Here is a 27,742-nt window from a genome sequence, read left to right as displayed (position 1 = left end):
ATATTTATTCCAAAAGGTGTAATAATATTTTAAAAAGAAGACGACGCATGCAAGTATATTAATTTTTTGTTAATATCGAGATGCGTTAAGAAACTTTTATTTAATTTATTTATTTTATTTTTTTCCTCTCTTGTTCTCGTTATTATTTTAATCTTCTTGTAATTGATATATTTTCTTTTTCTTTTTTTTTCTTTTTTTTTTCTTTTCTTTTCTTTTCTTTTGACATCTGAAAAACATTCAAACTTCTTCCTCGTCAAGTCAACATCTCTTCCTTTTCTTTCATTCTCTGTGTGGTTAGTTAATTTATTTTTGTTTGTTAAAAGAGCCCTTATGGATTTGCAAATTCGTTTTACTGAAACAAGATCTTGAACAAAGATTGTATAAAACACATTCCGGAAAAGATATTGACTTGGACGAATATTAACTACTCTCTCCTCTTGCGTTCTCGAACCAGAGATTTCATTTCTCTGTCTAATTTTGATTTTAATTTAAATGACAACATTTCAATGGAAAACGAATCCTTAATTTAAGGTTTGACTCGAATAAACCTTTGTAGTAATCTTTGGTTCGAACGTAGAGGAAGACAATGTCTTCAAAAAATGATAAGAATTACGAAGAGAACGTCATTATTACTCACTCGTCTTCCTAATATTTGGTTGATGGCAGCGCTTTCTTTTAAGGTACACTCCGCCACTACCTTTGCCCTCATCTCTTTCATGTAGAGCATAAATGCGTTCAGAGGCTTTTTTATATGGGGTTTCTTTTTATCTGTCGAACAACACATAAATAATCAATTAGGAATGATTAAGAAAGCAACAAATAGAAAGAAAAAGTTAGCTTATTACCTTGATTGTTTTGTTGTCCTGTATCTTGGTTTTTCGCGTTGTCCGCAGGTAACGAGGCTGAATTTTTCTGTTCTATCGTAGACCTGAAATAAAAAAAAAACGATAAGAAGAATACTTTAAAAACATAGGATTAGGACGTTGAAATAGTTGAACAAGTTAGAAAATGATTTATTAGTTGTTGAATTGGTATTAGATGGTTACCGTTTGAAATAAGGTTGTTTAGTCTCGTGGTTGGAAGGTTCAGCCTTCGCGGAGGATAAAGGAAAGGACGGCGTGGGATTTTGCGAGGTGCACAATTGTTCGGTTAGCTGATTAGCGCTCGGCGAGTCCGCGAAATAAGGTTGCGGAGGTAGGCCTAAGGGATTTCTCAAAAAGTTTTGTGGTGTTGGCCAGTTGTTCATCTGTTGCCACACGCGGTGTCGCGCCTCGAGCATGGCCAACAACTGAACCAAGTTGTGTTGCGCCGCGTACGGGGGCGACGAAGTTACATTCCGCGGCAGGGTGCTGGCGTTCGACATGTTCATCAGGCTGCTCATGTAGAGGGCCGTGAGAATCTTCTGATCGGCGATGGGTAAACCAGATTCCCCCCCGGCCTTGCAGGCGTCCTGCAATATCGTCGTCACGTTGTTCTCGATCATCCTGGTCGAGTCCGTGCTCTCCTCCTCCTCCTCTTCCTCGTCGATCACGTTCATCGACTTGCCACTGTCGCCGATCCGTTCTTCTTCTTCCTCGATCACGGTTCCTCCTCTACCAGTATCGTCTTTCTTAATCACCAAGTTCAAAGGCTCCAGACACTCGGGCTCCATCGCCATGTGTCCTCTTACGGATTTATCCTCGTACTCTCCCCCCCGTTTCCCCTCAACATCGCTCCTCCTCCTCCTCCTCCGCCTCCTTCTCCACTACCACCACCACCACTTCCACCACTTTCTCACAAAATTCACTACCGAAGACTGCTACCGTTTCTCTTAGTATTTACGCTACACTCTGAATAACGATCACGAGTTTCCACCCTTGGCGGGTATCCCCGCCGTGTATATACCACCACAGTTCCATTATTCTTCAATCCACTTCTCTTTCGTATTTTTCCTGCAACGCTTGAAAACTGAAACTCACTGTTATTACTTTATTTTGACAAAAAAAAAAAAAAAGAAATCACGATCGTGAACGCGACACCGATCTACTTGTACTACGATCTACTACGGTTCCTCCGATTTTCTCGGCGTTCCGATTCTCAACTGAGGACTCCATTGCGCGCACAGATTCAGTATTATTCCCGACGTTGATGATGGCACGCGTATCTCGCGTTGCCGTTCGACGATTCGTCGTCCTACGATTCGTACGATAAAATGTCTCCGGGGGCGGCATCCGACGACCGTCTGTTTTCTATATCTCTCTCTCGTATTCCTCCCCTCCTCTCCCTTCTCTTTCTCTCTCTCTCGATTTTCCCATTCTATCTTTCATATCTCTCTCTCTTCCTCGCTTTCTCCCTCCTCTCTCTCCCTCACCCTCTCCCTCCCTCTCTCTCCCTTTCGATCACCCTATATATTTGTCTGGTCGTCTCTCTCTCTTTCACTTCTTCCTCGAAACGCGTCGTTCCTGCTGCCGTCGTGGTGGAATCGCCGACCGGTGTTACGACGATTGATTATCCGCGACAGTGGGAGAAGGAGGTGGTGGAGAAGAGCAAGAGAGGAGCTGCACGAGGTGGAGAAGGGTGCTTCGCAGCACGAGCCATCATCGCCGATTCTCTCTCCGTCTCTCCCTCTTCTTCTTTATCTATCTCTCTATCTATCTCTCTTGTTCTTTCATACTCTACTGGTTTGTTCAGTTACAACGCGATGATAAAGATCGCATATAGGTACACACATGCACACACACATAGCGTATTGTCTTTCTACCATCTACCAGAAGAGTGTGTTTCCCTCTACTACCCCCATCTAAAACCATATCGTCCTCTCTCTCTCTCTTTGTTTGTTATTTTTTGGGATTTTTTTTTTTGTCGTTTCTATTGAGAATAGCGAAGCCTTTTTCTCTTGGCCCTTTTGGCGGGCCACCATGAGGCGCTACCGTCGATCTTTGCGATCTCGCGTGGCTGGGTCGTCCCACTTGCGCCGCGACGAGGTTTATGAACGGATCGAGGTCGAGGGTCAAGGTGCTGCTGTCGCGTTCCTGCCGATAGTGTCCGAAGGGGTCCGATCGTCTCTTTCTCTCTCGCTTCGTAAACTACGCCGATGAACGAGCGAATCCCAACAACAACGTCAGCCTTTGTTCAGAGACGACGAGGGTTCTCTCCCAAGTATCTCAGAGATATATATATATATACATATATATTCATACGATCCTTGTCCTCTTCTTCCTTCCTTCCTTCCTTTCTTCTCTCTTTCTCTTTTTGATAGAAAGAGATCAAATAAGCAAAGTACGCTAGTGGTACTTTGGACGAAACGATTTTCCTTCCTTAAACGTGCGAGAAGAGTTGTTGTTTCACAAACGTTGTTTCTTTCCATTTGTCTTTTTCTCCCCTTTTTTGTTAATCTCTCTTTCTCTCTCTTCCATGTCAAAGACGGAAGAAGAAGAAGAGGAAGAGGAAGAAGAAGAGGTAGCGGAAGAAGAAGAAGAAGGAGAAGAAGAAGAAGAAGAAGGAAGACGCGTGGAGGATAAGCATGCGGCGGCCTTGTGTGTACACAGCGTCAGCCTAGGCCGCGATCGCCCGGGTACTACTAATGCAAATTAGAAATCTGTTTAAGAGTGTAATGATCAATACATCACGCGGCGACGGCGGCGTCGGTGGTGGCAGCGTCGGCAGTCGACAGAGTTACCAGCGCAGACGCTCTGGGGTGCGGGGAAAAGAGAGAAAGCGCAACAGAGACAGAGAGAAAGAGCCATTCGATAAATGTAATATACGCGAGTCCTCGTGTTGACGACGATGAAGGGATGAGAGAGAGAGAGAGAGAGAGAGAATCGAAGGGGGTTTTGGACTGGTGGTCCTCTCTATCTCGGCACGTGCTTCCACCTATGGACGTCGTTCAAACTATTTTCCTATCCTTCCCCAACAAATTCTACCCTCTCTCTCTCTCTCATTCTTCAACAACACACTCTTTCTCTTTCCATTTCATCCCCTTTTCGAATCGATCGGTACTTCCTTATCAGCCGACCAGAATGTTGTTACTCGTTCGGTTATACGCGTTACGAGGCACCACCACCCGATCGACCCTTAGTCTCTCTTCTCTAGCATAGTCCTTCTTTTCCGATCGTTGCTGTTACTGCTGCTGCTGTTGTATCCATCAAGTTTACCATGGGTAAAGTCAGTATCCGAGTAAATAAAGCATTTCCTTCTTCTTCGACCGTCGATGTTAAACACGAATAACTTTCCCCTATATTTTTCTTGCCCATTCACGTTTATTCGTAAATATCGGTGGAGCAATTAGTCGACGTTTAGACTTCTTCTTTGTCAGGGTGATAACTTTTATCAAAAGGGTTGGGTTGTTCTTCTCATTGATCGACGTAAATTTTAGAGATTCTCCTTTGGTCAGCTTTTTCTTTTGACCATCCGTCGAAACTATCGGTGCTGATCTCGCAAATTTTTGGATACACGTAGGAATTCGAAGGTATTATCATCATCATCGAGACTTTTTTTTGTTTTGGAGTTTTTTTCAAACAAATCTAACCGACCGAGGATATTTATACGAACCTGTGATTGTGATCCAGGGTAGAATGATCTGTTTTCGGCGCGGAAGACACCAATGCGTGGGACGCCAACGCGTGAGCGTGAGGACCCAATCCATGATGAGGTGGCATCAGACCCGTCGGCGAAAATCGGTACAGATCGCTACAAAAAAATCATCGATAATATATTTTTTGTATTGTTTGATAGATGAACAACAAATGAAAAATGTATTATTAACATTGATATACTAACGTTGATAAACTCGTACTCGAAATGGGTAAACTCGTTGGATACGGACTTCGAAATCCAGCACTCGCTGGTGAAATGGGGTACATGCTTGGTGTATGCCTGAAATCAATCGATTCTATAAATTGATATTATCCCTTAAAGTGTAATTCGATCATCCGAGAGGATCCTTAAAATGAATTAGATGAAGAAGAAATCACTGGTGACCAACGAGAAATGAGAGTTCCTTTCTTTCGTATTATTATCTCTTTAACGAGAATTTTGTTGTTGTTGGCATAACGATTAAAGGGAAACGAAGAAGAAGAGGAAGAAAAAAAAATACAACAAGAGAGAGAAAGAGAGAGTAGTATACAGGGATCTCCTAATTGAGGAGAAGAGATCTAATCACCCGTGGAAAATCTCAATTTGCGGTGGGTCGGGCAGAAAGCAAATAACAAGGAGGGAGCGAAAGTTCTGAACGAGGATGTTGCTGCTGTTGCTGTTGTTGCTGCTGCTGCTGCTTCTGAACGGGCAACCGCCTTTCGTGAAAGAGAGGAGGGTGGCCCTCGGCCCATCGACGATCCTAAACTACCACCGCGTCGTTCTGTATCCGATCTAATAGACCGGAACCGAGAGGATGAACGACCAGACTGACCGAAACACGGCCGGTACACACTACACACTTTGCAACCAATGACGTTGTCGAGATTTTCGAGAAAAAGCTCGACCACCACCAAGGTAGGGGGACTTTTAGACCCCGAATTCGAGCTACTTCTCTTTTTCTCTCTTTATACGTGTTTTTGATTCTTTCCTATTTGTTCCTGGCTCGTTTAGAACATCGAACCTGTTTTCAATAGGTCTGGCTTGTGCTATTTACCGGCGGACCGTTCTATGTTTACGTCCGAAGCTTTCGAAAAATCAGCAGCACTCTCGTTTAACTATTCTCCACTTATCTCTCTCTCTCTCTTTTTTTATATTTTTTTTTGGGGGGTACTATTACTTCGTTCTTCGGAATTCGGAATTTCGAATGAAAAGCAAATTCATTTCAGTTGAATGAGTTCATTATTATCGGTTTAGTTATTAGTTATTTCTATTGGAACTAATTCTAAATTAATTCATCATGAATTATATTTTAAATAGCAATAAATCATCATAATGTACAAATTCGTTTGACGGATAATAATAATGATAATAATAATAATAATATCGAGTAAAATGAACTCTCGTTTATATAGGTCGCCTAGTGATTTCTAAAATTAACTTAACCAAATTTATCCCCGATGATGTATACAACAAGATTTGCTTCTTTTTTTTCTTTTTTTTTTTTCTCCCGTGCTTTTTTACGTACCAAGAAGCAGCGACTTGCGTCATTTCCGGACTAAGCATGGGGTATGGATATTGGCCCGTAGAAAAGGAATACATCGGCGCCCTAGTCAGACCTGCAAACATAAACAACAATTTAATATTCGAACATTTGAAACATGTATCACATAAATCTTACTAATATGCATATTAATTTTCATTAATCTATTCACGTTGGGTAAACATTTCAACATGACAATGTCACCACCAATTTTCCTCGTCCACCTGACCCTCTCACACATACGCACACGTAGGTGTATATCTACGCAGGTAGATAATTAAAAAGGTAGTTAATTATTCAGGGTGATTCGAGAATTGCAGTTACCTGAGAAGTATACTTTTTGTTTTTTTATTATTCGATCAGTTTATTGTCCTTCATGTATCTCGAGATACATTTTCTCCTTTCTCTTTCTATCTCCTATGCACACAACACACATATGCAATAGTAGAGAAATGCAGAGAGAAGGAGAGAGAGAGAGAGAGAGAGAAGAGACACGATGGTGTGCGGGCGAATTAACAGATACAGAATAAACATTATTACAGAGAGATCAAAGAAGAGCGGTTCGATTGCACGAAAGGAGTCTATGTATTTAATATCGCGTCGGTTTACAGTACAAACACGAAACGTAGCTGCTACCGACACAAGCGGGCATCGATCAGCAGGCAGCTCCGGCTAAACGTTAGCGGCAGCCAACGGTACGAACCGTAGAGACCGCACCCTCTCTAAAAGACCCAACAACTCTACTCGACACCCAATAGAGAGAGACAGAGAGAGAGAGAGAGAGAGAGAAAGGAGAACCAACATATCTTGTTCGTCAACATAATTGAAAACAATCAAAGATTATTTTCTAATCGTTCTTAGACTTTACAGTAAGTTACGTTTATCTTTTTTTTTTAAAATGTGGTCTGACTATTTTTAAATTTTATCACTTGGCAACCACCCCTTTTGTTTACTCGTGCAAATATTTTCACGATCATTTTTATACTATCTTTTATAAGTGTGCTATTTTGTCTAATTGGGTTTTGTAGTTAAATCTTTGATTAGTTAGTTTATCTCAACGATAATAATAATTTTATAGGATAATATTTAGCAAGAGATTTAGGAATATAAAAAAAGGGATAGAAAATCTTCTTCTTAATATCTATAAATGACGTGTCACGTTGTTTGTTAGCAATGGACTCCTAAACTACTGAACCGATTTTAATCAAATTTTGCACACAGTGTGTAGTATCACAATTTATAATCGCAATATTATTTGTTTATTAACAAAGAGTCATGATTATCTTACAGCAACGCGTGGCGGGGCACCCCTAGTTGTAATATAAAAAAGTTAAGTGTATTATTATTATTATTATTATTATTATTAAAAATGGACAATTTTTAATTACGTGATTTAAACAAAGTTGAAAGTTTCTAATTAAAGCGAACAATTTAGTTTGAATATAGAAAACGAATAAGTTGGAATCATAGTGTGTTTAAAAAGTTTGGACTCTTAATTAAAAGCTCGAGGATCACGATCTAATCTGACACAGGCGGCGTACACCACGTTTTATAGGATAGTTCACTCTCTAACGTTCGGTCTTCCTCCTCTCCCTCTTTGGTGAGAGAACACGACGATAACGAATTAAATCGCCGTAAGTAGTAAAACCGTAGGACTTTCGACGAGCACGCACCACCTTGCACGCAGATCTTTATCCATGAAAGGTAAATCTGCATGCAATACCAACCGAGCCCTTCAACGCGTATATCTAACGTCGACACACACACACACACACACACACACATGGGATATATTTAAAAGCATACCATACACTTATACCAATGCAATTGTTACCTTCCTACTTCGATCCTACACAAAGGGTTGTTTTCGCGATAACGAGAATTTTCGTACGACTTTGAATTAAAATAAAACATTATTAAAATAACTAAATGACAGTATTTTTGGATAAATAAAATATCGATATGCAATTTTGATGCATATTATAAACCCTTAGAAATTATTGAAAAAAAAGAAAAGAAAAAATATTGAACGATTCAAACGAGGGTGATTATTTCTTTTGTATAAAAAAACCACGTTTGTGAGAGAGTGTATTAAAAAAAAAAAAAAAAAAAAAAAGTAGTTCTTCAGTTTTCGAACGTATAGGTCTCTCTCTCTCTCTCTCTCTCTCTCTCTCTCTCTCTCTCTCTCTCTTTGGCAAAGTTATCTAAGAGAATTAATAATACGTGACACGAAGGCAGTCGCGGAAGGTCGACACGAGTGGAACTCCTTTGTGGGAGGTAAAGCGTGATTGGCTTCATAAGGGTCGACGAAGTATCGGCGAGCTTGAAACCGCTTGACGAGGCCAATACTAGTATAGTAGTCTCTACCCACTTTTCCAAGCCCTCATCCAACAATCCAACCGATATCACCAACGTTGGAATTGGATGGACAATTTTCAGTCCTCTCCTCCTTCTTCGTCTTTTTTACGTTTCGTGATCGTACGTACGTTCTACCCCAAAGCCCCCAAGCAACTTTCTCTTACCCTCACCCCCCCCCACACACACATACACACATCTTTCGTCGTTTCTAACCCCCTCGATGGTAAAAGCGGTCAACGTGTGGTTTTTCCACGATAGAGCCACTCTCGATCTTTGAATACAACTTTGTTCAAATTGCAATTAGTCCATTTTATTCGTCGAGAGAGAAAGAGAGATGAAATTACAAAGATTTGAAAATGTTTAATGTATTTTCTTATTGTTTATCGGAAAATTGGACAATAGCGTGAAACGAGTTACAAAAAATCGTTTTATTTTTGTGATCTACAGAGGATAATAAAGGGCACGTGCTGAGTATCTCTAAGTAAGTTGATGGTTATCCATCCCTTTTGCGAAGCACGTAGGGTTGATAAAGTTTGTCAACGCGTGGTTGTCCACGATAGAACTAATTTTCTATTTTTCTGTGTTCACATATAGATACGACGACGTGTTAGTCTTATCTTTTTATTATCTTTCCTCCCATGTACGAGACAAGATTCGCCATTTTCAACATATAAAAGAGAGAAAATACACGAATGAACCTTATTCCTTCCTGTTACGCTCGTTTACCGATTTATTTTCTACCGATCGTTAAACCTTTTTCTTCATCCCCCTAAATCCCCCTCCCCCTTTTTCTACTGCTTTTCTCTTTTCCCTTTCTATCGGAATTGCGTCGCACGAGTAATTTCTATTATTCAGGTAGAAGAAACGCATCGAGGCAGCATCCAATGATCGAATCGAAACGCGAAGAAGAAAAAACGTGGAACGAGGAGGTGGAGGTGGAGGAGGTGAAGGTGGAGTTGGACTAATAAGAATCGTAGATAAAGAATCTCATCGATGTTACGATCGGTTAGTCGAGTTAACCGTCGTAGGCTTGATCGTAACGATCAGGTTGAATATAAGGGGGTAAGGGGGTAAGGGGGTAGGGGGGTAAGAAAGGTTGCCCGGAAGGAAGTGGTGGTAGGGAGGAGAAGAAAGAGGAGAAAGTAAAATGAAGTGTGGTTAGGTGAGGAGAGGGGCTAGGAGGGATGAGGTAGGGCTATTCGTTTAATACGACGTACTCGAAGAAGATGAGAATAGGTAGTAGGACGAATTGCGGATGAGAAGATGATGGTAGGAGTAAGAGAAAGAGTAAGAGAGAGAGAGAGAGAGTGTGTGTATACGAGAAGGGGAAGAGGATGGTTCGAAAGGGGTGGCTCGTAATATCCTGGCAAGTCCGCGGGCTCCGTCATGTGTGCTTAATCACTTTTCAGTCGACTCGGCAGTCTGCAACCCCATTATCGGCGTCTCACCACCCGGAAAATTACTCTTTTATTCTCGAACAACTCGAGTTCCCGGTATTCCGTGTACCACGATATACATACACACATTCTCTCTTTCTCTCTCACTCTCTTGTTCTTCGTTCTTTCGATTCTTCGACGACTTCGATGGTTTCTACACGGGTTCTTTTCTTTTCTTTTCTTTTCTGTTCTTTTTTTGTTTTTGTTTTTGCTTTCTTTTCTTTCTTTCTTTTTGCCTGCACTGTCATTTCCTAGTCCCGTTCAATTTTAATTTCTCAAATTTCTCACCGATAAAATGTACCATTTAATTTGACAATTGATATATTTATTAGGAAAGAAGTGGGGAAGGAGGGGGGAAAAAAGGATAGACAAAAAGGTGCTGATTTCATTCCGAAACATCTTTCTACGAAAAAAAAGGGTAAAATAACCCTAGTATTTCGTTCGAAAGGGGATCGAAACTCGAGTGCATGGCAGCGAGTGGCGAAAGAGAGTGCTATACAACAGCAGGTTCTCTATTTCTCTCTCTTTCTCTCCTTCTGTGTGCCTGGGACGAGGGATGCAACTAACGAATTTACAAGTGCAAGCGATACATGTGTACATGTTTACGTATATATATATATATATATATATATATATATATTTTCATTATATTAATATTTAAATAAGAAACTTCTTATTAATATTATACAGGGTGTGTTTCATAATAATGTGATACCCCCATTGTAACAGGGAAGAGTTTAAAAGGATTAATCAACGAAATGTAAAAATTGCAATGAATAAAAAACGAGGAAGTTCAAAGCATATTCCCATAATGCAACGAGTTATAATGCAATTTTTGCAATTTCCTTGTCGTTTAATGTAAAAGAAACCTTTCACACGATTCTTAGCGTTTTATTTTCTTTGATTTTTGAATTCAACTATCACTGCGTTTAGTAAAAGAGAGAGAGAGAGAGAGAGAGAAGGGAATAACGAGTAGGTATAAAGTGTACATTTTTGACGCTTAACATGGCCAAGCGAGTTTCACGATTGCGAAAGAGGACACACACACACACACACACACAGAGAGAGTCTCGTTTTGCACGAGGCAAAGTTGTACACATAACGAGTTCACGTAATTGTCGGCGTTTATGGTTTGATACCACCGTTGAGAATTCCATACCGAGTAAGGAGCTTTCCCTTGGATTCCAATACGTAATTGATCTGGTTCGTGGTCAATGAATCAGTTTACTTTCCATTAATAAACAATTAGACAATTCATTATATTAATTTTTTAAGAGTGGAATTCATTGATTACGCTTATTGACGCTTTAATCGTAATGTGATTGTTATCAAGATCACACACTTTTATTCTTACTGTATAAATAAGAAAGAAAAAAAACTCTAAGTTCGTTCAAAGGATTAATACATTGTGTTACGAATTAAAATCAATTGCTAATTTGTGTTTAAAAGTAAAATAAGGAAAAAAGAAAGTAGGATATAAGAACGTAAATGAGAGACAAAGATGGAGAATTGGAAAGAGTAGGAAGTGAATCGAGGTTTTCATTGACGATGATATTGAGAGAGGGTGATATATATTTTCATATATATATACGTATATAAAAAGAGATAGAGATAGGTAGAAAATCTGAAACTCAGCGTGGATGAAGAGAAGAGTGCGCGAGCGCGCGCGCAGCACCCCCAAAGTGGAAAGCGGATTGGATCGGCTGGGGGTGATGGAGAGCGCAGCAGACGGCAGAGCGAGTGAGCGACGACCGACGAAAGGTGAAAGAGGAAGGAAAGAGGGAGGAAAGTGGGAGGAAAAAGATGGAGAAGGACGGATGGACGGAAGGACGGATGGACGGACGGACGGACGGAGAGAGAATGGCAAAGAAAAGGGGAAGAGGAGCGAGAGAAGAGAGAAATTAAGCGGATCAATGGCGGAGCAGCCCCGGCGAAACGAAACTTCAGCATCGACAGTCTCTTTCTCTCTTTTTCCCTCCCTCATTCCCAATTTTCCCTCTTCCTTCGTCTCTTCTTCCTCCTCTTCTTCCTCCTCCTCCTCCTCCGGGGTTGGAGCTTGCGCCTTTCCCCCTTTTACGAACCCTTTCATTTTCCCAATCTTTCCTTCTTTCTTTCTTTCTCTCAGCATCGCAACGGAGGAGGAGGAGGAGGAGGAGGAGTAGGAGATGCGAAATAAACACGCAATGGAGAATCGAAAAGTAGAGCTAATTAGAAATATATTCGTGGTAAGTGAGAGGAGACGAACGTGCTCTGGTGTGGCAGGGCTGCCAACGTGGTGCATGACGATGAGAGAAGGAAGTTCGGTGTGATTCAAGAGAGAGAGAGAGAGAGAGAGGCTGAATCGAGGGTCGTTGCTTTCTGCGGGGTAAACCGAGGACAAGAGTGAGAAGACATGAAAAGAAAGAGAGAGAGAGAGAGAGAGAGCGAGGTCGTCACGATGCGACGCTGTTGGTGGGGGATGTTGAGAGAAGAAGAGAGGAGAGGAGAGGAGAGGAGAGGAGAGGAGAGAACGAAACGTTCGCTCGTTTGCAAGACAAAGAACTCGAACCGCCGTCGTACGAACTCGTAGTCGTGCATAAACGCTATCAGCCCCATCTACATATTCCGGCGACTAAGGAGACACGCGAAGGGGATCGTGAGAGAGAGAAAGAGAAAGAGAGAGAGAGAAGAGAGAAGATCGAAACGAGTTTCGACGACGTTTTCTCTCTCTCTCTCTCTCTCTCTTTCTCATTTCTCTATTCCTATTCGAAAGTATTCAGGAAGTTTGATAGAACGAAAGATTTTTCATTTTCGATGCGATACCTGATTTCACAAATAGGAAGAGAGAGAGAGAGAGAGAGAGAGAGAGAGAGAGCTTTTGTATCATTTGTAAAATGCAACGAGAATCTAACGTGAAACATCTGAAATATATGTGTTAGCATATATCGATATATCGAATATTCAAGGAGGTACCGGATTATCGACTGTCGTGTTTCACAATGGCTCCTCTCTCTCGTTGTAGGAAAGAGAAACCGAGAAGAAAAAGAGAGAGAGAGAGTGAGAGAAAGGGCGGTTCCAGGGCGGAGGCAACGAGGGTGGAAGGAGAGAAGCCGTAGAAATAGCGAGCTGGCTTTGAAACACCCTTGACCCGGCACCCGAGGGTGGCTGCATGCTTGGCAGATTAGCCTAATGGTGAGTCCTCCTCTTATTCTCCTACTTGACGCCAGTTTACGAGACCCTCTCTCACTCCCTCTCTCTCTCTCTTTCTCTCTTACTCTTTCTTTCTCTTCTCCTATATCATGGATGCTGGGCGCCCTCTTCAACCCTCCCTCTGAATTCTGAACTTGGCTTGGCTCTTGACTCGATAAGAAATAATATTCCTTCAATTAGAAACCTTCAGGAATATCAATGTTTACGCCTCGAGGACCCAACTTAATTATTATTATTTTTTATTTAAACTTTTGTACACACAGTGAGAGAGAGAGAGAGAGAGAGAGAGAGAGAGAGAGAGAGAGTGAGAGATTGTTTGGAAAAATTGTTCAAGTTTTGATTTACAAAGATGTAATAAAACAAATGTTTAACAACTAATACTTTTATCTGAATATTGTTATGTGTTTGCCCAAACAAAGTGGTCCATTGTACGTACACTCGAATGTAACGAAAGCGTTAATATTTGCATATCTCTTTCTCTTTCTCTCTCTCTCTCTCTTATTCAACAAAAGTTTACAAAGTGATGTCGATACACAGGAATAGATTTATAAGGGCTATTATTACGTACCGATGAATTCGATCGACGCACTTCGTAAGATAGCTCTACGTTAATTAAGATTCGAGAGTAGCGTCAATATTTATACAGTAAGTATACGCGCGGCTAGATGTGTCCGAATTGTGGAAAAAAAAATTTAAAAAAAAAAAAATAAAAGGATGTGAACCTAGTCCGAGTACTCAAATAAAAAAAAAACAGAGAGAGAGAGAGAGAGAGAGAGAATTTTCATGAAAAAATCAACAATAGGGAGAAACTCGATGTTCAAATTTCAATTACATAGTAAAAAATAACAGGATATCACACGCGACAGTTAGCACATTGATATATTAGTTATATATCATATCATCAATCTATCTATCTCTCTCTTTCTCTGGCGTGCGCGTAAAGTAACCAACAAGGAAGGTAAATAAAAAAAAAAAAAAAAAAAAAATAAAACGCGAAACTAAACGTCAATTTAATAGCGGCAAAACCTCTAGACTACAGAGGGGATATCCAATAAAACGCGATGCGTGAATCGTGTGGGTGGTCCGATTATAGACGCGTGACGGCGGGTACTACCAGTAGATACTCACCGGCCGCTGCGGCAGCTTTGCCAGCATCCAAAGCCCCATACGGAGGTATACCCATGTGGGCGGGCGGTGGTTGCGTCAGGTGATCACCGTTCGGACAGAAGAAGGGCAGCCCGCTTGGATGCGTTCCTGCTAGGCCCATCTTGCTTGCCTGCAAAAATAAATCCAACGAAAATCTTATTAAACTAATTTTGTATTTTTTTTTTTTTTTTGATAAACAAATCAGTAATTATAGTAGTTACTTGGCAAAGTAATTAATTAATGTATAAAAGTATCAATAAAGAAAATATCAGTTTGAAAAAAAAGAGGAGGAACGGGTCAAGTTCGTCGATATCCAAAGGGGTTGACAGGAGAGAGCGAGCAGCAGCAGCAGCCGCCCTTCTATCAAGTTGAACTCTTAAAAAGGAAACTGGATATTCGATTCGATAAGGTAGTGAAAAGAAAGGAGGGTGGGAGAGAGCATTCGTCGAGGACGATCTCGAGCGTTAATTTGCAAAGCCGGCGCGCGCGCTCTCCTCTCGAGGATTCGAGGGCTCGTTCGGCTTTTCCGTGGGACGGCGTATCGCCGAATTGAAGTACCTCTTCGAGGGTACGCCTCCCACCTCTTTCCCCTTTTCGTCTGCTCTGCTCTACTCTTCTTCTTCTTCTTCCTCTTCTTCTTCTTCTTCTTCTTCCCTTTCGATTCGGTAACAGTCGATAAAATTGGCTCGATTTTATTCAAAGAGGTGTGCTGCACGCTAAGAAGATTAGCCCTCCCAAAAGGTTGTAAGTTATGCCAAACGCTTTACTCCTCTCTTAATCGGTCAATTCTTACCATAATCGCAGCGATATCGCGCATCGATCTAACTGCGAGAAGAAGTCCAGGATCCAAAGGTTCCCTTTCCATCCACGTGAGGACTCTCGTCAGTAGTCCTACAGTTTCCTCGGCTGTCGGTTCATCTTCCTCTTCGTTGTCATCCTCCTCTTGTTCGAATTCGCCTTCTTGATCGGTGTTAGACTTGTGTTCGACTTCGATCTTGACGAGACGAGATTGATGATCAGGTTCGAGATCGATGGTATCGTAACGTCGAGAAGTGGTACGTTCTTCTCCGTCCATGATCCATCTAGCGAGTTCTTCTTCGCCAACCTTGAGACCGAGTTCTCCAGCGAGTCCACGTAGTTCGTCCAATAGCATCCTGTCCTCTTCTCTTTCCGCCGAAGTGACGATCGTACGAAGAACCGAGTTTTTTCCTGTAACGTTGGACCGACCTATTCGTGCTTCGACTTCTTCTCGTTCCCTCGGCAAGGCCCAACTTCTGGCAAATGTTTCCGAACGTATGCTCAACCAGGCTCGGTGCAGATCCGCGAAAGCTTCCTTCAAGGTAAATCGTTTAAGGAACGTTTCCAATCGATCTTCCTCTCGTTCGAACGTTGAGAGTTTATTACGGTAGACATCGTGATAGACTCTGGTAAGGGCTCCGATGGCTAACCGAACTCTCAACTCCCTAATGACGATTCTAGTCTCGAGACAATCTTTTGGTACAACGAACAATCTGACCAGACCATCGGCCGCAACGCAATCACCTTCGGGAGGTAAATAATCCGCGCTCTCGGCAACAAGGACCGCGCCATCGGGGTGCATGGCCATCGCCGTTACGGCAAACTCTCGGTGAAACCACCAAAGAAAGAGATCAGCTGTCAGGGAACCCCTTCCCCCGCCGGCATATACCACCGGTTGGCTGAGCATATTCACTCGTCTGAGACAACGTGGTCTCCAGTGACGACCGGCCACTAACAATCTAGTCCTATGATGTCCGTCATGGTCGGCAGCCCCAACAACCCAGACCCTTTCCCCGGAAGACCTCTCGGAACTCCTCGAGGCAGCACCATGAAGGTTTCGGTGTTCCTCTAGGTGTCCACGTCGTCTACCAGGCAAATCGCGCCAATCCAAAAAGGAAACGTGCGCCAAATAGATTCTGCTTCGATCGTAACACTCCAAAGCGCTTCTGATACTTTCTAAAGGCGACGAAGAGGTCGTGGAGGAAGAAGTGGTCGACGAGGAGGTAGTGGTAGGACGGGGTCCAGAAATTTCATTTCTAGAATCGGCACGATACGAAGAGGAGGACGGAGAAGAGGCAGCGAGAGCTTCGGAGGAAGCCGAGGGTGAAGTAGATGGCGAGGGAGGGGGCAAAGGAGCAGCTGTTGGGATCGCAGGGAAAGAGGAAGAGGGTGTGGGTGGTGGAATCGGTGGAGTCGACGTTATCGGTGGCTCGGTACGAGTCTGGAGTTCCCCCACTGGTCCCACCTCCTCTTCCTCCTCCTCCTCCTCCTCCTCTTCCTCCTCCTCCTCTTCCTCCTCTTCCTCCTCCTCGTCTTCCGCTTCCGCCTCCTCCTCGTCTTCCTCCTCTACCTCCACCTTCCCCGTTACAATATCCTCCTCCTTCCCTTCTTCCTTCTTAGTCTCTGGTGGTCGTGCACATTCGCGGCTACCGCGGCGGCTCGTTTCCTTCCGTTTCCGGTCTCTGCAAAGTAGCCGTTTTCGTGAGTTCTTGGACGTTTTCGATCGAGTACCACCAATCGAAGATCTTTCGCTACTCGAAGCTACCGAGGACGACCTCGAGGAAGAGGGAGAATTCGTGGGGGAATTAGAGGCGGAAGAAGAGAGGGCGGGCGACAGGGATGGTGACCGCGAAGAACAGGCCGAGCTAGAAAGGTCTCTGGTTTCGGCCAAGAGTTCGCGATGCGGGCTTTGCGAGCACGGTCGTTTTAGCAGGGTGCCGTTTTCACGGGGCTGCTCGAGGCCACCTTCGGTGCTTTCCAGGGGTTGGCGCATGCGCGTCGCGAGCCACGATCGACCCTCGCGTGCCGCCAAGACCGCCGCCGCCGCCGTAGCCGCCGCCGCCACCGCTACCGCGTCTGTCTCTGGCGTCGTCTTCGCTCGGCCTGGTTTTCTCTTCCTCTTCTTCCTCTTCCGTCTTTTCATCGTCATCGTTGATGCCTTCTTCTTCTTATCCTCGGCCGACTGCTGCTGCTGTTGCTGTTGCTGCTGTTGTTGTTGTTGGTGTTCTGGTTCTTGCTCTTGACGTTCCTTTTGGTCAGTTTCGAAGGTTCTAGACTCCTCTCTTGAAACCCTACGATCTTTTTGTAAAGCGGGCACAGCTTTGCTACCGCTAACACGCGCGCACTTGCTCCCGCGAGGAGACATAAGAGACAGAGATAAGTCTGTTGGTCGTATGAAGGTTAGGAACACTGTCGAACCCGATCGAGTTCCAAGGAGGAAAGGAAATTAGTTGGCAAAGGAAATCTCGCAGATCCCGGCCGACGAGGATTCGCGAGGACAACGATGTCGAGCTCATCCGCGCGGCGTGCTGGCTTCGCCTACCGAGCGATGACTGAGCGAGCGGCCGCGACGCAGCCGTCAAAGGCCGGAGCGGGAACTAGAAGGCTTTGATGTACCGCCGCCCCGGTGCGCACAAAGCGAAAGCGGCCCCGGCTCGTTGGTTGGCATGGCATGAGGACGCCCGGGGGCGGCGGCGGTGGTGGCGGCGGTGGTGGCGGCGGCGGTGGCGGCTGGTGGTGGCTCAGCCTGGCTCAGAGTGGGTGAGTTGCACCCTCCCGTCCGCCGCCGCCAAGGGGTGGAAACGGGTGACCCAACCACCCTCCCACTTTCCCTTCCTCTCTCTCTCTCTTTCTGTCTCCCTCAACTGCGCGACCCTCCAATGTCTACATTAGACACCTTCCCTAGAATATCGCGTCTAAGAAATTCCTTTTTCTTTCTTCCTTCCTTCCTTCCTTCTTACCTTCTTTTAAAAAAAAAAGGGAAAGGAAGGGACGATAAAAAGTCCTCTTGGAACAACCCTCTATTATTTTCATATAAACCTCACCCTTCTGTGTGACGCGTTACGCGAGTAGAGAGTAAACCTTATCGATCTCGTTTAACCTACACCGTGCATAACACACTGCACTACATTCTCTGTTTCATCGCTGTTCGTGCATTTACTTTCTTCGCAAGTGTACTACTACTACTACTACTACTAATCGTCGATGTTCTTTCCTCTATACAATTTTTAAACAGGGTTAGTTGATGTTGATAGATCATTAATGCTTCCGTTAATAAGCAAATGAGGTTGGTTAGTCTGGATTGAACATCGATGCTTTTCATCGACTTTTCGATGGATTCTGATATGATTATAATGACGCTTCTGTTGGATTATCAATAGCCTTGATTGACCGATAATTATTCTAATGATCTGTCAATGACTTCAATGGGTCATTGATACTACATTTGACAAGAGTTATCGATGTGTCTCTCTGATATATACATATATTCTTGATTATTTTAACCTATATAAATTTCTGGTGGCATCGTTGTAGTAACATCCATTGCTAAAATAGCAATTATTTACTTTGTGGGACAAATCATCAGTGGAGATATTAAACGTAAATGAATGGGACAAGATCCGGATTCATAGTCGACAAATCGGATTTGTTCTTGGGCGTTCGCGGAGGCATACGATTATAGGCGCGTTGGCCTTTCATAAACGCGTCCACATCAAACGATACGCGCGTAGGTCGATCGTGATAATATTTGTCACGTAGTTGCGGTACCGTGGCTCTACGCGCGCTCCTACCGCCAATACGGTAATCGATCTGTTCGCGTTCCCGTGCTGCGGACATAGAACCACCTCGCGTTCATCGTGCATCGCTCTCAATACGATGACATTTCTATGTTACAAAGAAAGACAGAGATAGACATCGGCCGGGAGCGTTATTCGACCGAGTTCAACAGCTTTATCTTTGTACTAACGAGTCCAATTGAGAGAACAGATCTATCGTTTTCGTTACAAATCACAATAATTGGTCATACTTAGAAAAATTAATTATCAAATTAACGCGGAATTTGTTAAAAAGATATTCTATTGAATTTTTTTCTACAAATCGTACGAGACATTTTATAATGAATCGATTAAATAGATATAGGAGGTAGGTATTAGTTCAACCCGATCGTGGAACATAATTAGATCGACATTCTTCTGGTCTTGCCATCACGGTTTGCCACCTCGTGAAGGAAACTAGTAATGGAAGACTCGTTTCCATAAAGAAAGACATTCTCGAACCTATGAACAATGCAAACGAGACCAGTTTGCTAGTAGCTATTTTTTCTCTTTTTCTTAACGATTCTCCCGATTCAGAAAGCTCCTTTAAAGAGTACGCAGTATTCCCAATGGTCCGTCGGGGCTCGTTCATTAACCTGTTTCCATTTTGAACTAGTTGCATTCGATTTGTGAACTTCCTTTTTTTGTTTTCATATCAATGAATTGATTTATGGCATTTATTTTAATGTAATATCATTAAACGAATAGAAAATAGAAAGTATGACTATAAAACATTTATGACATAACTCTTTGGACTCTTATATCACGTTTAGCCCTTTTTTCGCAACCCACTTCTCGCGGAAGAAAATAAAGAGAAGAGATTGGTTGGGTTCACAGGGCGACGACAAGCCGTAGTTTTCCACGCGGAAGATCGAATTCGTCTCTCTCCTACTCCCAAGAAGGTTCTCTTCTTCTTCTTCTTCTTCTTCTTCTACGCGACGCCAATTTGATTCACCCTATTTGAAGTTGAGCAGAGAAAGATAAAGATAGAATCAACTTTCTCCACCCTGTTACCGAGAGAAAGAAACACGGCGTTTACGTCTATCTACTACGCGAGTTTCAAGAGGGTTGTGTCGCGTGTTCGAAAAAGAACATGGATGTATAAGACAGAGATAGAAATAAAAGGGATGATGAAACGATCACCTAGCATCTACGTTGGGGAGTACTCTTCGAAAATCGGTTTACGTTAACGCGTTCCAAAAGTTTCCGTTTCCTTTCCAAGGTGTCTCAACGTTTTAAGGGTTCTAAGGTTAGATGCGGGAAGATAGATTGTTTCTTTCTCCAATCATTCGGGTGATAGAAAAGACTAAGATTTTTAAATCTAATCTTTTTTTTTTAGAATCACCCTCGGTAATATGGCAGTCAAATAAAATCTATAGTTAGAGACTAGAGTCAAACATATTGAATAATAATTTTCAAACATTTCTGATCTCATCATCGTTCAAATATTGACTGAAATTTCAAATAATGTTCTTCCAGTGTTATTGGAAAATGTTGAAGAGGCTGAAGTATAATCAAAGCGACGAAAAAGATATGTCACGATCGTGAAAGATGATTAAGATCGTGCAAATTGGTCTTTCCTAACACGCGTTCTACTATGTTCTAGCGTATTCTCTCTCTCTTTCTCTCTCTCTCTCTCACCCCCCAGTCGTATCTCTTAGAACGAAGTACGCATGAATTATTCGAGATACGTTAATCTTGTTGGCTTCCAGAGAAGCTAGTGCTGCTGCTGCTGCTGCTGTTACTGCCTCCGCCCTCGTTTCTCTCTCGTTCTTCCATCATCACGTACACACATACATAGAGTCTCGCATAGTTTCCACGTCGTAGAAGATCGAGAAGAGAAGAGAAGAGAAGAGAAGAGTAGAGAGAAGGGATGCCGAAATAGGAGTAGGCGAGGAGAGTTGGAGAAGAGGGTTGAAGGGGCCTCGGGAGGGGAGTTTTAGGGGGATTGGACGAGTCGAGTCGAGTCGGTGGTGGAAATGGAAGAGGGAAAGGGAGAGGAGCTCTGGTGGAGCGCGGAGGAGTGGGTGGAGGAAGGTTGTTGCGAGGGGTCGAACGGGATCTAAGGGGGTAGGAGAGGGTAGGAGGTGCGGTGAATGGAGGCGGCGGTGGCCAACCCCAAGCCGAGGTTGCCGGGGCAACGTGGGAGGTGTAGGTGCTGTGTGTCGGTGGTATGTTGCTGCTGGTGCTGGCTGCTGCTGCTGCTGCTGCTAGAACTGATGCTGATGCTGTGTCGGGAGGACAGGAGAGAGAGAGAGAGAGAGAGAGAGGAAGGGTTCTCTCATTCGCTCGACTAGGGCCAGAATACCGTGCCGCGGGGGTGGTTTTTCTCCCGAGAGCTCTTCCCCTACGTCGGAGAGACGACTACGAGAGTGAGTGTGAGTGAAAGAGAGAGAAAGAGAGAGAGAGAAAAGATCCCTAGCCAAAACGACGACCGTCGAACGTAACCTTAACTGTCGTTCCTGCTGCTACTATACTACACACCCTCTTCTCTTCTACCTTTTCCTCCTCCCTTCGTATTCAGCACCCTTCGACCGTTCCGTTGTCGTATCGTCGTTACGATACCTTCTACTACGTCCACCCAACGTGTTTTCCTTTTCTCTGCAAATTCTCGATGACGGCTCGAATAATCGAGCGGGACAACCGAAACCAAAAGATAGAGAGAACCGATACTCGTCCTTTGGTGTCATTTTCCATGCGCCTGCCTCTTTTCTATCCCTCAGTTATCGGATCGGAGTGTGCTTCGATTGGTTCAAGAAAGATCACCTTTTTCTTTTTTTCAACACTTTACATTTACCTGAGCTTAATATTGTGTCAAAGTTGTAACCATAGTTATCGTATCATTTAATTTTATCGATATTGAACTTTTTTAATTGCATAATTAATAATGCATTTATAAACACATGAATTTATCTTTGAATAGTTGAAACAATATCCAAGTGGCAATCCATTGTAATATTTTAAATAGGTAAAAACATTCTTGGACTTAACGAATCGTCGAGAACGAGTTTAGGAAAGGCACCCTTTTAGGTGAGAAGCACACGTTTAGTTCTTTCTCAAAAGGGTGAGGAGTCTTTGGTCATGACTGGGCTCGTTTTGTTCTCCCTAGTTTCTTTTTCCTGGCTTTTGCCACCCTCCTTCTTCTTCTTCTTCTTCTTCTTCTTGCTGCTGCCTTCTCCGCCTCCTTCTTTCGTTTTTTTCTTTTCTTTGGTCAGACCGTTAAAGGGTTAACCGGTTGACCTAGACACGTGTCTCGAGTGTCTCGCGTTTTCAGCCGTTGTTAGTTACCTTCTTTCTTGTACATCCTCTCGTTCTTAGGGCTTTACGAAGAATCAGACAGGCAATGCCCTTTTAATGCCACGATTTCCAAGAATTCTTTTTCTTTTCCCTATCTTTGTTTCTATTCCAAGATTTACAATAAATAATTAATTTGTCCAATTAAATTTAGATCAATTACAAATTGATCGTTCGATGAAGATGATTTTTTTCTTTTTTTTTCTTCTTTTTTTTTGATTCAGACACTTTACGTAGATTATTGTATATAGAAATTTGGTTAAACCCATTTCTATTTTGTTCGAATACGCGTAGCGTTTTTGTACGCGTACAACACTCGTAACGCGTATGTAGGTATAATGGCCGTTTTTAAAGCGATAAAAAGTCATTTACGAAGAGATTAACACGGGGTTTATACAGGTTCGAAGGTACAAAGGCGTAAAGTACTGAAAATGCATCGGGCCCGGTTGCAGTGTTGCAACGTGGATACTATCGAAAATTCGATTAATAAAAAATTCGGTTAATCGACGCTCTCGTATAATCGACGTGGAACATTTTCTTCTTTTTTTTTTTGTCTTTTTTTTTTTATCTCTACCAACACATACACCATTCCACCGTGCTGCACAGACTGGGAACAAAATTGATTACTTCAAATATTTCCCCCATCTTAATTATAATTCTAATTTATCTTCACAAGAGATTTGAATATTAATTTGTTATAATAAATGATTAGAAAAAAAGAAAAAGAGAAATGACTATAAAGTATTTTGAAGATAAATATTTTGAACAAACTAATAAAATATTCTTCTATCATTCTCTCTTACTCTCTTAAGATTTATTCTCCCTTTAGCCAAGTAACAACGTGTTCGCAATCCTGCATTTCTTTAAAGCTTCCCCCCCTCTCTCCTTCTCAACCATCTCTCCTTCGTTTTCTACATATTGAGATTCTTGGCGACACGTTCACACGGTAAATCAACGCTTCTACCAATAAATTCACTTAACGATCACCATTAAATTATTCTCGATCTTTCTCTCTCTCTCTCTCTCTTTTCTTCCTTCCTACGACGAGAAAAGATTTATTAACCCATTAATTAATTACTTTCTTACATCCAAGAGATAAACAACAAGAAAAAATAGTAAAAGAAGCTAATCCACGATGAACGGTTATCAGACAAATAACAGATATTAGAAATGATTAAGTAATTTATCGATGAAAAGTGATAATTAATACTAATCATCATAATTATCATCTTTCATCATTACAACTAACTCGTAAAAGGAAACCCTGTGTATGGTTCAGCTGTTCGATAATCAAAGAATAGAGAAGCGTGTACATATTTTAAGTTGGTAGAGACGGACGCAAAATGCGCAACTGCCTCGGGGAAGTGAAAAGCTATGGGTGTAGGTCTTCGCGTTAAATAGGATGGTAATTGGTTCGAGTGGCGTTTCACCTAACTGCGTGCTACGCGATGCACAAATACGTTCGCATACGTATGGTATCGAGATAGAAAGAGATACAAGTAGAAAGAGAGAGAGAGAGAGAGAGAATACGTGCAACCCTAGATCCGTTCACTCACTCATACACGACTCTACATACATACACATATATATATATATATATATATATATATATATATATACCTTGATTTATATATTTTATATATAAACACACGCAGAGATAGAAATACATTCTCGATATAGTCCGGTCATACACACCTGGACTTACGCATACGTTGAAACACATGGACGTACACATACATATTGAAGCTTATCTATGGTCAGGGCAGGTATTTCTATCTCTCTTTTCCTCTCTCTCTTTCTGGGCGCTGAAGCTGGCAGTGGCTGATGCCGCAGCATCCGCGGCAGTGGCAGTGGCAGTGGCGGCGGCGGCGGTGGCAACGGAGTCTCGCTCGGACGTTAATAACGCTGGTAATGCACCGGAGTTAATTAATCGTGAATACGAGCTCTGTGTGTACACGAAGACTGCTTCCAGTATCATTTAACATCGTCCGTTCGAGCGGGTTTCCCTATGACACGCGCGATCTAATTCCCTCCTCGCGATCCTAATTGACGATAGTTTGCGTTCATCCCCTCTAGTTTTTTTTCTTCTTTTTAATCAATTATATTACCACCTTTCTTTTTGTTTTTTATTTATTTACTTGGTCACGCGCGTATTGATAAAGTTTAGATTTGATCATTGGCTTCATCGTTGTTAGTTGAACTCATAAATGATTGTTATGGTAATTTTCATTTCGTTCAAGATTTCTTCGAAATTGTACCGAGTTGAAGTACAACGAGGAAAGAAAATTCAAAGAGAGCGAGAGAGAGAGAGAGAAAGGGTTAAACCAACAAACGCGTACGTTAACCTCGAATTAAAGGGCTTCTACATATGTATATTCGGTATTCACTGAAACACACACACATGTGTATGCACATAGAAAAGATATACAAGATATCTATGTATAATAGGAAAGAAAGTAGGAAAGAAGTAGGGGAAGGAGGAGGATAGGGGTTGAACGTTGGTCCACCAGAATGTCGTCGGACTTTGTAGTGTGGATGCAAGACGACGAAGAAAATACGAGTGAAGGTGATGAGAGAGAGAGAGAGAGGGGTTGGCTAAAATCCGTCTCTTTTTCTCACGTGAAAAACAGACGGAAGGGGAATGGTGATGGTGGTGGTGGTAGTAGGAGACGAAGGCAGGCAGGCAGGCAGGAAGGCAGGGAGTCTCGGAGGGGTAGCAAGGGGTGGCCGCCGGAGGGGTTATTGATGGTGGCGGATAGTACGTCAGAACCGCGGGCCGGTCGTTGCCGCGGGAGAGGGTAGGATAAGGGGTGGGGAGTTGGCGGCGGGGATTCGAGTGGAAGCTGCGGCCAATCCCAAGGAATCGTCGCCATAGCTACCGGCGCCTGCGTCCACCGGCTTGCGTATAGACGCCACGTATACATACACAGACACACACACACACACTCTCTCTCTCTCTCTAACAAATACTAACTCTCCTTTCTCCAGGTAGTACACGAATCTCATCTCTATTCGTATACGAAGAACTAAGCTCTTTTTCTCATTTTTATTCTCTCGTCTATCTCTCTTTTACCCTGCGATCCTACTGTCTCACCCTTTTGACTAGCTCGTCCTCTTCGAAAATAAAGATGATATCGCATTGATACAAGGTTCATTCTTAACCTACTTTTGTTAGAAAACAGTCTCGACCATCATTTTTGTCGTCGTCGTAGTCGTCGTAGTCAAGTTAATGTTGAAAATATCGAAAGATGCCATTATTCCTTCTCCTATCTTTTTCTAGTTCCACTTTTGATTTATTTGTGTTGTCGTTTCCATTATCGTGTTCCTCTCGGAGGACACGTCGCGTAGGTGTCGCCTTTGAGAATTTACCAAAGGGATATATAGGAAGGGATGCGTCTTTGTCGCTTCTATAAACGATAGAGTGGGAGAGTGAGAGAGAGAGGAGAGGGCTACTGTTAACGGCTCGTTTGATAACCAAGTTGGATGTGTTTACACTTGATAATCGGCCATAGTCGATTCGTTGAAACAGTTTATTCAATTGAATAGAAACTCTCTCTCACTCTCACTCTGTGCCTCTATTTTGGAGTATTTCGTTGCACTTTACACCATTCCAACGGTAGGAAAATCTTGTTTTCGTTAATTAGAGATATATACATATATATTCATTTATAATAACAATTATAATAATAACAAATTAAAATCTCAATAGGAAAATGATCGTACACCACTTGATCCCTTGATAACATCATTTTCATCGAACGCGATTTACAATTTTCTATTCGTAAAATCAAGTACCCCATGGTGTTAATTAATTTGTTCATTAATTTTCATTATTACGAAAAGAAAATGTAATGGAATATAATCGTTTCTCTATTTATTGTTGGTCAGTATTTTGTAATATAAATTATTGTTATATATTTTCATTATTTTGTATTGTACTATAAATTTATAATTTATCAGTATGTTATTGGTTGTGTAAGGATTACATAACAATAAATGATGAATGGTAATAACAAAACAAAAAAACAATGTATATTCTCATAAAAAAGATAGAAAAATTCTTGTTGATAGTTCACTTTGAGTGTCGCGAGTCAAAGGTGTTGGAGAAATGGTTTAGAAGGTGCTGGTGTACATCAAAAGTCTCATGAAAGTTCGTTTAACCCACTTCAGTTGCGGCTCGTGTAACTGTGACAAACTTAAAACCAAATGCAACCACGAACCTACCGGAAGAGAGCTTTGTGGGTCATTTCGCGTTTCCTGTTGCGCTTTTACAAAGTCGAATTGAAGAATTTCGTTGACGTTTTAAAAAAAAAAGATCACTCGAGAAAAATATAAATACTAAAATTCTTGTATCTGTTTTTTTAAACTAACAACAGTTACACAATCCTTTTATTCGATTCGAGAAAATGTCATGCACAAAATCTTATAAATTAATTAAACTTTTCAAAGAGAACGAACAATTTATTTTATCATTTAATATCTTCGTCTTCTTTCTTTTTTTTCTTTTTTTTTTTTTTTTACTTTCTTCTTCTTAACGATTAATCAGTTATAATTAAAACTTACTGAATTATAAAAGCTGTTACATTTTAATTATCGTTCCGATTATTGATAAATCTGTCAAAGAGATTTTATATTACTACAAGTAAAATTCGATAAAAGGAATTATCTCTTAAGATAATCCCCTCCGACTCATTTCAATGTAATTTGTAAAAAGAAAAGAAAAAAAGAAAACCTTAGGATAGAAAACAACAAAACCTAATTTAGATGAGAAACGAACAAAAGCTATAATCATTACATCTAAATGAAAACTAATTTATTATTCTGTTTATTAAAAGATATAGGTACATCAGAGAGCATGAGTTTGTTTAGGAAGGAATAATTATGGGGATTACTTTGGCGAACGACCTAATATTTAAAACTTATGCAAGGAATAATAATTTTCTTGTGAAGTAGTTGAAGTAAGTTCACTGATCGCATGAAATGTAGTCGTCGTCGTCGTAGTCGTCGTCGTCGTCGTCGTCGTCGTCATCGTCGAGGTGATGCATAAAATATCAAAGCTTTTAAAGCGCGAGAGAGCACCATCATCACATCGTGATACCTATAACATTCCTTTTAGGGTTAGGAAGGCGTCCCGGTCGCGCATGCGTTAAGGGTAGAATATTTCTCAACCCTCCTTTTCATCCCTTCACAATTTTCCTTACCTACGAAAATTCAACCCGACTTGACTCTAAAACGCGATTAAAATGTAAAACTAAACTTAATCATCCATCCCCTCTCCTCTCCCTGCTTTCGGTGTATCCCAAATATTGTTTATAATATTTTTGGATTATTTTTATTGTTGAATATCAACATTTCATTTTGATTAATGGAATAAAATAAAAATATCAAATATTTGTAAAAAAAAAAAGAAAAAAGATCGAAATAATTTATTTTACCTTGGCATGGCAGTAGTCCCCTAAATGATACGCGTCGTCATAGTCAATGAGAGGAGAGGAGAGGAGAGGAGAGGAGAGAAGAGGAGTGGAAGAGATCGGCATCAAAGGGCGTACGACATCCCATACATACGCGACACACATACATAGTTACCTTCTACATGTACACGCATATATATG

The 27,742-nt window shown here is 41.9% G+C and overlaps 1 protein-coding gene across 10 annotated transcripts in view; it reads right to left on the bottom strand.

Moving 5' to 3' along the window:
* LOC107069921 (protein pangolin, isoforms A/H/I/S) overlaps positions 1-27,742 on the bottom strand; it is a 199,238-nt gene that overhangs the window by 24,462 nt on the left and 147,034 nt on the right. The window contains exons 1-7 of one of the 10 annotated variants that reach the window (XM_089179049.1): positions 15,017-19,766; positions 14,206-14,353; positions 6,080-6,170; positions 4,759-4,854; positions 4,531-4,668; positions 846-928; positions 638-768 (exon numbers count right to left, since the gene is read on the bottom strand). In XM_089179049.1, coding sequence (XP_089035175.1) covers positions 638-768; positions 846-928; positions 4,531-4,668; positions 4,759-4,854; positions 6,080-6,170; positions 14,206-14,353; positions 15,017-17,386 — 3,057 coding nt within the window. In that variant the 5' untranslated portion in view covers positions 17,387-19,766. Of the gene's footprint in view, positions 1-637; positions 769-845; positions 929-4,530; positions 4,669-4,758; positions 4,855-6,079; positions 6,171-14,205; positions 14,354-15,016; positions 19,767-27,742 lie in introns of those variants that run through there. The other 9 variants (XM_089179051.1, XM_089179054.1, XM_089179047.1 and 6 more) reach the window with 9 other exon arrangements.

The sequence above is a fragment of the Polistes dominula genome, unplaced genomic scaffold (assembly GCF_049000335.1).
Source record: "Polistes dominula isolate Pdom_NZ unplaced genomic scaffold, Pdom_raw_medaka contig_37, whole genome shotgun sequence".
Lineage (NCBI taxonomy): Eukaryota > Metazoa > Arthropoda > Insecta > Hymenoptera > Vespidae > Polistes > Polistes dominula.
The sequence above is the reverse complement of the archived record's forward strand: the minus strand, read 5'-3'. Positions and strand labels throughout refer to the sequence as shown.